We start from the raw sequence: 13618 nt of genomic DNA, 5'->3' as shown, positions 1-13618 counted from the left end.
ATTGCACTACAAAATGGGACAGTTCAGTGCTTTGAAAGAGTGTTTCAGCCTCTTCTTTTGTTTATATCTTTTCTCAAGGGTTTTCCTGTCTTTCTCCAAGGCAAGTATTTTGTTTCCATGAGTTCTCTCAGAGTATCTAATGAGGACAATGCTTGTCTCCTTGGAAAGGTCTTGTCATTTTAGTTTTACATCTCAGTTGCAACAAGAAGTACAGAAGTTGCTCAGATCACCTCAAGCTGTTTCTCAGATGCTTGGTGATTCATAAGGGGCCAACCTCCAGATGCTGAGTTTGTGCTGACTGTGCACCTGTGTCCATCTAACTCAGYTAGCTCTGCAAAACTGTACTGAAAATCCCATTAGAAAACTCCAGTGCTTTTGGTTCCAGACCTGGCAGCATCCATGCAGTAACACACCACTTCTGATTGTAATGTACGACTGAATGAAGATTGAATGCAGTGTGTGTAGAGAGAGAAGTAACAGGGAACTACACTATTTCAAAGCTCTTGAAAAGTCTGTTCCAGTGTCAGGTGAGGGCTCTGAATGACTTTGCATTTATCCCATGTGAAGAGTTATAGAAACAASATTTATGACCATTCTCATCAACTGGAATTTCTTCTTGTACGGAAAAGGGAAATTTTCATACTGTAATATTTTTATATCTCCTATTTTACTATATTGAGAATTCTGTCCCCCTGCTTCTTTCAAGCCTTCCCTCTATAATGAGTTACTGCAAAATTATGAGATTTGCCATGATAGAGATTAAGCTTTTTAACATATGCAGTTTTATTTCTGCATTTACCTGTTCAACCTGGATACTGCAAAGCTTTGTCAGGCATTAKATTTCAGTGTTGATCTAGTCAACTGTGGTTGACTTGCTGGCAGAACATCCCAATCTGAGTGACTTAGATTTGAAGATAAAGAAAAACTGCAGTCAAGCCTATCTTCTGGTGATACAAGCATGCTAGTAACATACTTACTCTACYTCTGTGCTGACTAAAGCACACAGAATTTTTGTTTTGAGGTATATAAAAGAGGACATTTAAAAGATACTATTTCTAGCATTCTAGTCTCAGCATTTTAGAACTCCAGATTAAAACCTCTGCTAAGACTRGCTAGAAAAAGGGAACCTTTCAATCAGAAGTATGAATCGTATTGAACCACAGAGTGAAATGTGTTCTGATAATGGGAGAACTGTAAGAGTTTGCTGTCCAGGAAGGAAGAGCAAAGTATGTATAAGGTTCGTCCTACATATAGGCTGAATTCTATCGTATTTTAGTGCAGTAACTTCTGCTCTGAATTAAGGCATGGTTGCTTCATTCAGAAGTTGTGAATTTGTCTCCATCAAAACTGTTTTATATATTTTTACCCGTTTTCCCAGACATTTTGGAATCAGTCTTGTGAAATACTGTGTCCCTTTAGGTCTGCTAGGTACTTCCAGCATTCAAAGGTCCTCAGCATTTCAGCAGCAACTCAGTAGGATTGGTTGGACATTTTGTTTCATTCCAGATTAGGGGAAAGAGAAACAGAGAGGCCTTCTTACTATTTTCTAGGGAAAAAAATAAATAAAATAAAATAAAATAAAATAAAATAAAATAAAATAAAATAAAATAAAATAAAATAAAATAAAATTGAGTGTAGATTCTCCTGGTGAAAACTGCAACCAAACTGGTTGTTGGTCTCTATTTTCACTGAATTGTCACTTTTCCAATGTAAAATTGCTTGGTGAAAAAAAAACAAAACAAAACAAGCTAGTTCTGTGCTCTGTGATCTGCAGAGTCAAGGCCATATTAGAAAGGATGTGTCAAGAAATGTGGTTGAGAACAGTTCATCTTGAAAGAAAGGATTTTGAAAAGATGTCACAAATGGATCTTTGGAGATAGTTTTTACAGGGGAATCCACATTTTCATCTTCTCAGTTTCAGGGTGTTTGGAAATTAGAATTATTAGCTTGTCAGAAGAGTACAATGAACTGTTGACACACTACCATGCTATGCTTGCAGCCTGGTGCAGAGAAGTATGTACAGCCTGGAACCACTGAAGAGTAACCTGAAGAATAAATATACTTTCCGTGAAGTTTGTCCCATTTCTCTTTGTTCCTGTTTTCCAATAACATTTACTAAATAAATAAATTGCTTTTATTCAGAGAGTTAGAAAGCTTCAGTGAACCTGAAACATTAGATTTTATTTTAAAAGACAGGACTTCAGTTAGTGTGTGTTACACATGRTTGTGTCACTTACTTCACACTTACTTCATTTTCTCATTGTTTTGTACTTCTGTTATATTACTGGGCCATGGTTCAGAAGTTTTGTGGGATGTTTTGGGGAGAGAGGTTTTCATTTATAATTGCTTAGGAAAATGGCACTGAAATTTTTCATTTTCTCCTCTTTATGTTTCTCTTTCTTAGTAGCCAATTCAGGAGAAGGCACCAGTTTTAAATTTCTGTTGGTTGCAGTGGAACTGAAGGCTGACCTGACKTTCACTGCAGCACTCAGGCTGATGTTCAGTTTAAGATCAAAACATCAGAGTATTAGTGTTTACATGAGAGCTAGCATTTAAGTTCCCATTTGTCAGTAGAGATTCAATTAATACAGTTGGGTAGCTGAGTCCAGACCTTCCTCACAGCGTAGGCTGCGCTGGCTGTGTTGAGGAGGACCTCACTATGCCCACATGCAGGTGACCRCTTGAGACAGCACGGTGTAGACTGTGAGACAGCACAGTGAGACTTCTGCAGGGGCTGTAGGGTGACCTCCCTGTTCTCTTCTGGAGGAGCAGTTGGAGGCCAGGGAGGAAACGGTTGAATTTCTTAAATGGTATTAGACATTTATCTCCCTGTGAGCAGCTGAACTGAGCCCTAAGTCTCCACATTTTACAAGGGGAATTTGGTAGCCATCTAGGTAAATATCTCACATGTGAAGCCTTACATTTGCATGTCTTAACTGGGAACTGAATCCCACCAGGAGCTGTATGTTGCCTTAAATCATTTTGATTTTCAAAATTTAACCACACTAGAGTTGTCAATGTGCTAAAAACTAGTTTTGTTTGCAGCTATTTGGAGCTGGGTGCCAGATTTCACTTTCAGTAACAGCTGCACAATCCAAGGGCATGGTGCAACTGAGGAAACATTTTGACTTTCAGAGAGCTAGGTCTTCACTGGGAGAATTGCCACCATTGCTGTTATCCTTGGAGCTCGAGATTTCAGCAGTTGAGGCTTTACCTCAGTACGAGTAAACTTTGGGAACAATTGAGTATTTGCTCAGGCTGAAGCTGTGGAATTCTAATTAAGGATRGACTTCGATATTTCTCTTGAAGTTATTATGCAATAAAATGGCTGGTGGGCCAGATTCTGGTATCAGTTATGTTGGTGTAAGAATAGATTAATTATTGGTACTAATGATCCGTTGACAGTAAAAGATTCATAYTGAAGAAAAGAAATCAAAGTGTGAACTGACAGCATACCTGTGGGAGGAAATACTTAAGCACAGTAAACACATTTAGACCTGCACGTACATTCTTGTAGCCTTCGTATTGCTGCTTTCTTTCATGGGCCTGTCTTCCCAGAGCACCAAATTTGGGAAGCAGGGTTGTTTACCTTTTTACTTTACTCTGTCTCACATCATTGGGCTCATGCTTCCAGATGCCATTAAGGTTTAAATTCTGTCTTAAAAACAAAATGATGAGAGGGAAGTTATGTAATTAAGAGAGATGTAAAAGTAATTATAKATTTATCATAAAATAAAGACTATACACAAAGAGTACTGTTGTTTTTATTCTTTAAAGGGGGCTTTACTTATGGGAAAAAAACACTGTACTTCTTATTTAACAATAACTGCTCTTAGACCCTAGTTTTTAAAGACTTTAAATGCAAATAATTCATGCTATGTTATAAACTGTTGTGTTTTTTGCCTTCCTGTAACTGGAACAACATACTAATTTCTACAAGTTGTGACTACTAACAGAGAGCAATCACCTCACAGACTTGTACCGGAAAGAAGAGACCATCGGCGTGGCGGGAAACGGCTGCCTCCACAGTCCGCGCTTCCCRAGCAGCTACCCCAGGAACCTGCTGCTGACCTGGCGGCTGCACTCTCCAGAGAGCACGAGGATCCAGCTGGCTTTCGATAACCAGTTCGGCCTGGAGGAGCCCGAAAATGATATCTGCCGGTGAGTGGACCGCCATCTTGCGTGGCRCCCTTGCAAAGGGCTCTCCCTCAGGGACCCGTGTTTGCATAACAAAATGGCCGCCYGCCTGCAACTGCAAGCAAACGGCCAGTAACTACGGCCGGGTCTGGGAGGGCCCTGCTCTGCGGGGTGGGCTGGGCTGGACGTGCGCCCTGAATTCGCCTGCCCTTCTTTAAATAAACCTAGCTGTCCTAGGCTTGGAGCAGTTTTGGTGGGTTTCAGTCCTCCTGTAATATTTTTGGTACAAAGCGCTTGTACACATCTTCCCTCAAAAGCAGCTGCCTAACAACTCAGGTACTACTTAAATAAGATGCTGTCCTTTGACACCTCTGTCAGGTTTCAGCCAGGCAGAAAAACATCTTTTTTCAGGAGGTGTAAGGCTTTGGGAGATATGCACCTGTGCATATGTATGTATTCAGGTCTTCTGATTAGTTGTTTGTTTATAATGCTATTCTTCACTGGCATGGTTTCTTTCATAACCTTTAAATATAGATCCACAAACACTGGTATATTCTGCATGCTAATATCCAAATAGAGTACACACTAGTATCATCTGGCTGTTTTGGCTTCCCCTTTTTAAGCAAAAGCAGCTATAAGCTCAGTTGAGCTGGCTGCTTAACCCAGGTGGATAGCTGCTTTGCATTAGCAGCCCAGAGCCGAGCCTTGCCAACATTCACTAAGAGTATAAATCCACGTTTTTTTGTTTACATTTCTCTTACCCAACTATCTGATCTGCGGGGGAGAGCAGGCCCACAATTCAACATGTGTGCTCTGAGAGCCGGATTGCTGCGACGCTGCTTACAAGAAAAGCTCAAGTCTCAGCTCCCAGCACTCTGCCTGATCATGCTCTTACTTACTGCCTTATCTATGCAGAGAACTGGGTTGTTAGGATTTCTGCACACCCAGCCTCAGCTTATCTTATCGTCTTTGTCAATTAATTTGCATTTATAGGGTCTGGCAACTCTACCTTAAAGGGAAGGTTTTTTTGTTCTTTGTTTTTTTTTTTTTTTTAATTTTCTTCATTACCAATAAAGAGAGAGAACCATTTCTGCAGGTTTCATTTCCATTTAATAATAAAAGAATGCAGACTGAAACTGGCTGTCCTACCCTGCATGTTTATTGCCTTGGCAGCTTCTGCTCTGCTCTGGTGCTGCTGGTCTGAGATCAACAGCAGTGTAAGTAATGACAGTTACCTTCTAGCACCACAAACACTTTCCCAGATTGAGAGTCTAATGCATACAGAAGTGGCCTGTTAATATTTACATAGAGGATAAACTATGGCTGACCTTAAATCATTTCAGCCTTGAAACATAGGGCTAATTTACTGTGGAAAGAGATGAAGTATGCTTTTTTAAGAGCCATTAAAGGTGGTGACATGGTGAAGGGAAGTCAAGTCAGGATCGACATTCTGGATTTTGACCATTTTGGAAAGCAGTCTGCCTGCTTTTTCCAGCACAACTAATTTATGATGCAGAGAGAAGCAAAGACTTTCCATAATCTATAGTGTCTATAAAAGCTGGAAAAATATCACATTCTTTTCTGAAATAGAACTTTCCCTGGAGTTACTGGAAGACTTTTATTTGTATAGTGTTATTTCCAGAGTGAGGAATTTCTCATGGAGATTTTTTTTTTTAAAGTGTGATACATTGATATGGTTTGCAAAAGTAGATCCTTTCTTTAACTTAATACTCTGATGATYACTCTGTGCCTTTGCTTCCTTTCGTATTTGCTTTTGACCTTATCTTTTCTTCCAAAAACATCTTAGTGTTTTCTTTCAATTTTGCATTAATGCTAATTATTGCAATTTGCATACTATTAGGACTGAACTGGTTGAAATTCAGTCAGGATGAGGAATGAAAAAGTAAATTTTACCAGAGCTGTTTCAGAAGGGTGGGAAATATTCAAGATGTTATAAAATTTCTAGATGTGCTATTAGCACTTCCAAAGGCACTTGATARGAGATGATTCTGAAAAGCATTTAAATTACCCAGCCTTTGAGGCTSTTAGGATGCACAGAAACAACTGAGATGATTGCATGTACTTCCATGATCTTTGCAGCAAAGCCACTGCTGTTGAAAGCAGAAATGCTTCTTTTAAAGTCAGTGAATTTGTACCAGTTTTGGTTTGCAGGTAATCTGGCTCCTGGCCTCAGGAAGTTTAGGCCGGGCAGGTAGTTTTCACTAAGGCATACAAGGTCATATTCAATCAATTCTGCAACTTYTCATCTTATAGTAAATGTTAACTGGACAGCCTAAAGACAAGATATGTTCAGCATCTCCATTGCAGGGCAAGAAGCTAGACATACACAGCCATGGGGGCAGGAGTTATGAGCACTGGCTTAAGGCAGCATAAGTGTCCTTGAGCAAAGATCACCTTCAAGCAATGCCTCAGAGCTGCACACACTCAAGGTTGTCCCCACCAAACCAGGGAGAGTGTTGCTGCTCTGCCATGAGGATAGTCCAAGGGAGGACAGCACAGGCAGCTGGGAAGCCCTATCTGGGCACAGGAGTCTTAGGGGCTGGCTGGAAAACAACAGGGATAGCTCAAAGCAAGTTTACCTTTGTGTGGAATGAAACATTTTTATGGCATGAAAAATGTTTGTTTCAGCAGAGTTCAGACAGATTCAGTGATTTGGTTATGGTAAATCTGTTATTTTCTGTTCTGTGTAATTTGGGGTTTGTGAATGTAAAAGCAGTAATCCTGATATTTTCAAACTGTATCATACTTACACTTTTTTCACACGGCCTCTCAGCAGAAAAAGAAAGCCAAGTCTGTTATTTACAGCTCCCACAAACTGGGCAGAGAGGCAAGCATTTGATCCACATACCCAAGAGGATAGAGGAACTCTTTGATAATGCATTTCTAGTAAGAATCAGTTAACAATATTAAACACCCTTTTGAGGGAACACATGCTTTGATCATAACAACCTTTCCTGAGTAAAGACTTCCAAAGTTTTAAGTTTTAACTGTATTGTGGAGATGGCAATTCTTTCCATTCTTCTTCTCCCATCTCTGCACTCTACCTGCTAGACTCCATCTTGTCATCAGCTCTCTCTCACCAGCTGCAATATGTAGGGCCTAATTCTGGCTCCACTGAAGCTGAGGGACTATTTCCCTCAACTTAGTAAGTTAGTAAGATCAGGACTTTAGTAAGACTTAGTAAGATCAGGACTTTATTCTCTGATTTCTTTTTTATTCTCAGCAGCACCAAGGGAAATTAAATAAATGACAACAAGCCAGTGAATATAAATACATAGTGGTAACGAACATTGGCATTGTATGGCCCTTCAGGTCTTCTCACATCTGGTGGCTCAAGTCAACCACTCATAATGGAGCTGGTGTTTAAGCTCAGGGGCTCCGCTGCTGTGATATATATACCTGATGGCAAGCAAAAGTGTGACCTCGAACAGGGAAAGAAATGCTGCTACCTCTGCCGCCATGGCATGACAGACCGCTTGTCTTTCCTTTGGTGGTAGTACCCAAACAAACAGAATGTAGGCATCCCTACTTCCACTTACAGAGCACAGGCCAGTGATTTTCTGTTTGAAAGCCTGAAACAAGTCTTTCCAAATGATCAAACTGGAGCATCATGCCACCTACCAAATATATTCTGGTTACTAACTTCTTAAAATATCTTGTTGCAGGAAGCCCTTTCTCCATACATTTCTGAGTATGCAGAGCATAACCCTCTCCTTTCTGCAAGTGGGTGTGGTTCAATGGACAGTTTATGGGCTGGCCCCAGGATGCAGGACATTTCCCCTCCAACCCACTGGTTCTCCTGTGGGGAGACAGTGAGGAGCACGTGGAGCCTCAGCAGTCCAGCGCCTCCTCTGGTGTGTGCTCAGCTCCTGGCCATCACAGCATGGCTTCTTGTCAGCAAGGGGGTGTGAGAGGCAGAGGGCAGTGACTGCTTCTGTGGGTCCTAAAAAGCACCTTTCAGGAGCATCTGCTGTTCCTTTTCCCACATACCTCTCCCTTTGTAGCAGCAGGAGCCCAGYTTCAGCTCCACGTGGCAAGCACAAGAAGAGGAAGCCAGAGGCGGCTGCTACAGGGTAATTGTGGACCACCAGAAAGTCCACAAATGTTTGTGGCTGCTGAACTTGGGCAACATGCCTTAAATAATATTTTTTCAAATCTCTAAATTATTTATTGGCCACAAGAAACACAATGAGTATGTTTACTACTTTTAAGTGCCTCACATTGCTATTTCAACTTGGCAGAAAATACTGTCTATCATGTTCCAAGAGTAAAAAAAGGAGCTGTTTGAGAACTCAGACAGTAACTTGTAGTTTATCATGTTTTGTGCTAAGGAAGCATATTTGCCATTTGTAGTGGAGAACAATGGACAGTTGACTTTATATCTCAAGCTGTGTTCCTGTCTATTTGCAACAACTGTATGTAACCAAAGTTAGCAAAAATTAATCCATCAAACTATTTCCCAGGTATGACTTTGTGGAAGTAGAAGATATATCGGAGACCAGCACAGTTATACGAGGACGATGGTGTGGACACAAGGAAGTACCTCCAAGAATAACATCAAAAACAAATCAGATAAAGATTACCTTCAAATCTGATGACTATTTTGTGGCTAAACCCGGATTCAAGATTTGTTATTCCCTTGTGGTAAGTCATTTAGCTATGTATGGATGAAAGACAGATTGTAGTGTAAAAGAACATCAGTACTTGAAGTCTGGATGGTGTAGCTAGCTGTATTAGAGCAAAACACTAATTGACTGAAAGCATATTCATTCCAGTAACTACATTAATACAGATCAAAGTAATTTTGACATCCTGTCATTAAATATAAGATAAAGTCAAGTCTAGGCCAAGATTTACACTAATAACATGTTTCAGAAGCACTAACACTTTCTGCACTGAGGCTGCACTTCCAGTGCCTTGACAGATGCCACAGAAATAGCAAAGAAATGGCTGCTTCATAAACTCCTTTTTTATTTTCATTTGAGGAAAATAACAATACCTTCAGGGGTTATGGCTGTGATTCTAAGTTAGATACAAAGTAGTTTATTCTACATGCAATAAAATTCTACATGCAAGACCCTGTGCTAAGGCTCAGACTGTATTTTTAACATTGTATAAATATGTTTCTTTGTATATGCAGTTGCGTTAGCAGTGTATCATGTACAGTTTCAATGAGATGAAAAACCTCCTGGGTTTTTATTTTGATTTTAGGAAGCAGGAATACTCATTACTGTAAGTAGATTCTGATACAAAAAGGTATTCCTTGTATTGTCCTGAATAATACTATAATGCTTTTGGTGCAGTGTAGCTCAAAAGAGGCAGATTTTGCAAACACTCAGGAAATGGTAAGCAGTAATTTATTATACTGTCATCATTAAGTTTTCATATATATCACAATTCTCATTCCATTTTTATTCAGTCTACTGTTATTTAACAAGAATAAGAAAGCCTGGAATAGCAATAATGTTAATGTAACAGGAAAAATCTGCTGTTTGAGTCATTTCACTTCAACCTCTTGGCTTTGCACGCATGTGTGCCTGAGTATGCTAAATAGAGTCCATAAAAGCACATTGTCAGGACAAGTCTAAAGCTGTAAAGATTATACWCCCTTGCATTTGACTTCTAATGGAGTAAGGCATTGCACTGTGAGTAAATCCTGAGCACTAATTTACTCTAATTTGAAGGTAATCTACTAAGACTAAAATTAGGTGGAACAGTCTACAAAAGACCACTGGGCATAAAAATGAAGCAGTGAAAAAAACCTCTCTTTACATTGCTTGTATTTCAGTGCTGCCACAAAACCTCTGCTGCATTTAACAAGCTTTATTCAAGGCGACATATAACTAGTCTGATAGTATTAGACTTTCCAAAAATGAATGTTATCATTCAAAACAGGGCACTCTCTTCCCTAGAAAGCTCAAAAAAAAACTACTGTATCTATCTGATTTTAAAACTAYGAGCTAATGGAGAATTTTACAGTCTAGCAAATGTATTCATAAGAATATTCTTCAGGTGCAGCTTCTAAATGAAATACCCCTTTTTTCTTCTTTTGCTGAGAAGAGAACTGTACAGATGATTAGTGGCGTTTGTATATCACAATGAAGGTGGGGAATGTACTTAGCTGTTTTTCAGATTCCAAATAGTCCAACCTAAAATCTGCAGGATTAATATTCAAGACAGTCAGCCCTTATTTGATAGTCCTCTCAGTCTCTTAGAACTCAGTTCACATAGCAGATATGCTGAGCACTGCTGACCCCTGAAGGTTGAACTCATTGTGCATTTATAGGCAGCAAACCAGGAAGCATTAATGAAGCATGCAAAAACGTATGGTATTTTGTATCAGATGAAATGAAAGATCTTTAAATTGTTTTTTTCTTCCCTTTGTAACCTTCTCCATGACAAGGCTACTTTGGAGGCTTGCTTGGAAAATGTTCTATAATGGCTATGCAAATCTTTATTTAATTCCCTGGCGATTTTCTCTTGTATTTGGAGTTTGGCCCTGTGTGGCAGTGCTTTGTATACCAGGCTCTGATCGATAATTTTCCAAAGAAAATTGAAGCAGGCAGTTCACTTTGATTTATTGATCAACTGCATTTTTTGAGCTTGGTGCTAGAATGACTGAGTGAAGTTCTCTACATTATGCATTCAGCCAAACAGCATCACAGCGTTGGTTGTTGGCCCTCCCATTTATGAATCTTCATTGAAGTCAGTTAAGTTCACTTAATTTGATGCAGATCAATTTTTTCTTGTTTCAGCACTCTGCGTGAGGTGCACATGAGGCACCACAGAACTTAGCGGAAACACACTACATTATCTTCGAGTACTTATCTATTTTCATTAACTTTACATTTCAATATCACTTAAATAGACAAAAAGAGACTCATTTTCTAAAGAGAACATAAATTACGTCTGCGTCCATGAAACTCACATTTGCCCCTGTAAAAGAAGGCATATAAAGTGCCAGTGTAGATGAAGATGTTTAGTCACTCACAAAGGAGGAGTTAGAATTGAGAATGACWCTGGAAAATTAGACTGCAAAAATATGTTGATGATTTTTAACTAGAGAGAGCTCAAATCCTTACAGATGTATGGGAGTAATTAACTGCCCAAATACAAGATAAGAGAYGAAAGGCAAGGGAGCAGATCTGTGATGAAAAATCTGAACATCTAAATGCAGTATTTAGCAACTTTTGTTCGCTAAGCCTAGTTTCCTCTGCCTTTTTCCTTACTCCACCTCTCCCCATCTCTTAACATCTCTGGCTTCTGACCCTGCCTTCTGTGGGTTGAGGGACAAGGAAGGCTGGAAGGGAGCAATGGGGAGGTTTCTGAGGGAAGAAGGCCAACATATCTCTTCTTGTTGCACGTTTGTGATACCCTCTCTCTCTGTAAACCAGAATGACTTCCTGGGGCTGGAAGCACCAGTGTGGAGCTGGCACTTACTGCTTATTACTGCTTATTACTGAGTGTGTCTCTAAAAGCTCAATAGGAGTCAGTAGTATCCTAATGTCAGTGAAAAAAGACAGTCATACTCTATCACTCTCCGTCATGGTACACAGATAGGTAAGTATGCACAGCCAGCAGCTTGCAATCTAGTCTATGGACATTTCACATTCAAAATCCAGAGCTGTAGCTGTGCGGTTTGCCAGCTTTACCCAAGTAAATGGAGAAATGTCTCCCTCAAACATCTTTTAAAACTGTTTTTTCCTTCAAGCTTCACAGACCCAGAGTGAAACTTGTCTGGAGGAAGCCCAGGGCAGCTATTATGCATGAGCCTCACTTAGCTGAAGATTTGTTTGAAATGCCTCCCTGTCATTATCACTTAAAGTGCTTATTGCTCAAACAAATATTTTTTACCTTTCTTCATTGCATTACCTTAGAAACATTAATTTTAAGTATTCAAGGCACTGACGTATCCTAATCTTTTTTTTCCTCACACTTTATACAGTTTTTGCATAGTGTACCACAATGAACATTTCAAAAATATTTGTTACAAAAGAACATAAGTTATCTTATGTTTCTTACACAGTTGTGAGAGGGAAGGCAGGCACTGCCAGGAGGGAGGCCACAGAGTTGCAGGCCTTGAAGCAGATGGCTCCAAATGGTCCAAATCTTCACTAATACATCATTTCATTTCACTGTTGCTTTCAATGCAGTTACTTCAACTGAGAGATCATTGTTTGTACTAAGGCTTGTAGCAAGTAAATATTCAGTAAGTATTGGGAATACAGCATCAACTATTTTGAGGTTTTAAGGTCAATTAAGGTACACTCTTACACATGGATGTAATCTTATCTTGCCTGAAGTCAATTTGTACAATCCTCTTTTTTTCCTTGAAGTGAAATTCTTTAGAATTCTTTCTAGAATTGAGTGTTAACAAGATTGAACCCCACATTTTACAAGTATGTTATCAGAGATACATACTATAATAATCAAGGAAGTAACTCAGGTACATGTTCCAACAATAAAGGTGAATGTTTTCAATTAAAATTCCCAGCCTTGCATCTAATTCCATTTTAATGAGACAAGTAGAAAATATTGAGTCCTATTTGATAAAATTTATTGTAAAAGGGACATATTTGCTATATATTTTTAATAGTAAGTTGTTACTGCCTTACTAATTGTTTTCTTAAMCCTAAGTGAAATGCATATTTGGGAACAGATCATTATTGGAAACAAGTGTTTCAAGAAGCTTGGAAATACATAATCACAAAGAGTAAGGCACTAGAAAATATGTATATATGCACAGACATACATGTACAAAGACATAAGGTAAAAACATGTATATGTATTTACTTTTACATCTTTTTATATGTACATGCACATTCAGGTATATGTTTTAAGCTTTATTTTCTTTTTACTATACATCTTGATGAGGAAGCATCACATGGCTTCAACAATAATCTTTGTTTATCTTGGTATAGTAAACCAAAAATGATGTATATGGTGCTAAGCAGGRGAACTCCACAATAAGTGAAGTTGTCTCAGAATAAACTTGTGTGTCAGAATGTTCAATTCCTAAAGTAATTSTTGTTTGCTTGAAATGATATTCTTCATATACAGGAGTCTTAAAGAAATGAAAACTTTGTGTTTTGATTCATCATATGGAATTTTATGGTAATTAGTTTTTGCTAAACATCCAAGCTTTGGGTTACTACTTATCATAAAGAACATTGGTCACAAAATGGGGAAATGCACCACAAACAATCCAATAAAATGTAGTTGCATTCCACACATGCACACAAAAAAAAAAAAAAGATTGAGCAGAGAAACTTAGTTCAAACACTAGACTTAAACTGTTTGATACGTGCCTGTGAAGCTCACAAAGAAGCACTAAAAATTCAAAGCACAGTGAGATAATTAAAGCATTCAGAGTAGGAATGATCCTGATACTCGTGCTCATAGTCGAGGTTTTATTTTCAGTGACTGACTCTTTTCTTTGCTGATCTATTTGCACAAGCAA

The 13618-nt window shown here is 38.9% G+C and overlaps 1 protein-coding gene across 1 annotated transcript in view; it reads left to right on the top strand.

Annotated features, from left to right (window-relative positions):
- Nucleotides 1–439: 439 nt before the first annotated feature.
- The window catches only part of PDGFD (platelet derived growth factor D), a 63272-nt gene continuing 50093 nt past the window's right edge, over nt 440–13618 (top strand). The window contains exons 1-3 of the mRNA XM_085309096.1: nt 440–527; nt 3957–4161; nt 8622–8802. Of these exons, the coding sequence (XP_085165222.1) occupies nt 440–527; nt 3957–4161; nt 8622–8802 (474 nt within the window). The remainder of the gene's footprint in view (nt 528–3956; nt 4162–8621; nt 8803–13618) is intronic.

Source organism: Rhea americana, unplaced genomic scaffold (assembly GCF_003343005.1).
Source record: "Rhea americana isolate MKP2758 unplaced genomic scaffold, rheAme1 scaffold_29, whole genome shotgun sequence".
In the NCBI taxonomy this organism is placed as follows: Eukaryota; Metazoa; Chordata; class Aves; order Rheiformes; family Rheidae; genus Rhea; species Rhea americana.
Note: the sequence above shows the minus strand (reverse complement) of the source record. Positions and strands in the feature narration are given on the sequence as shown.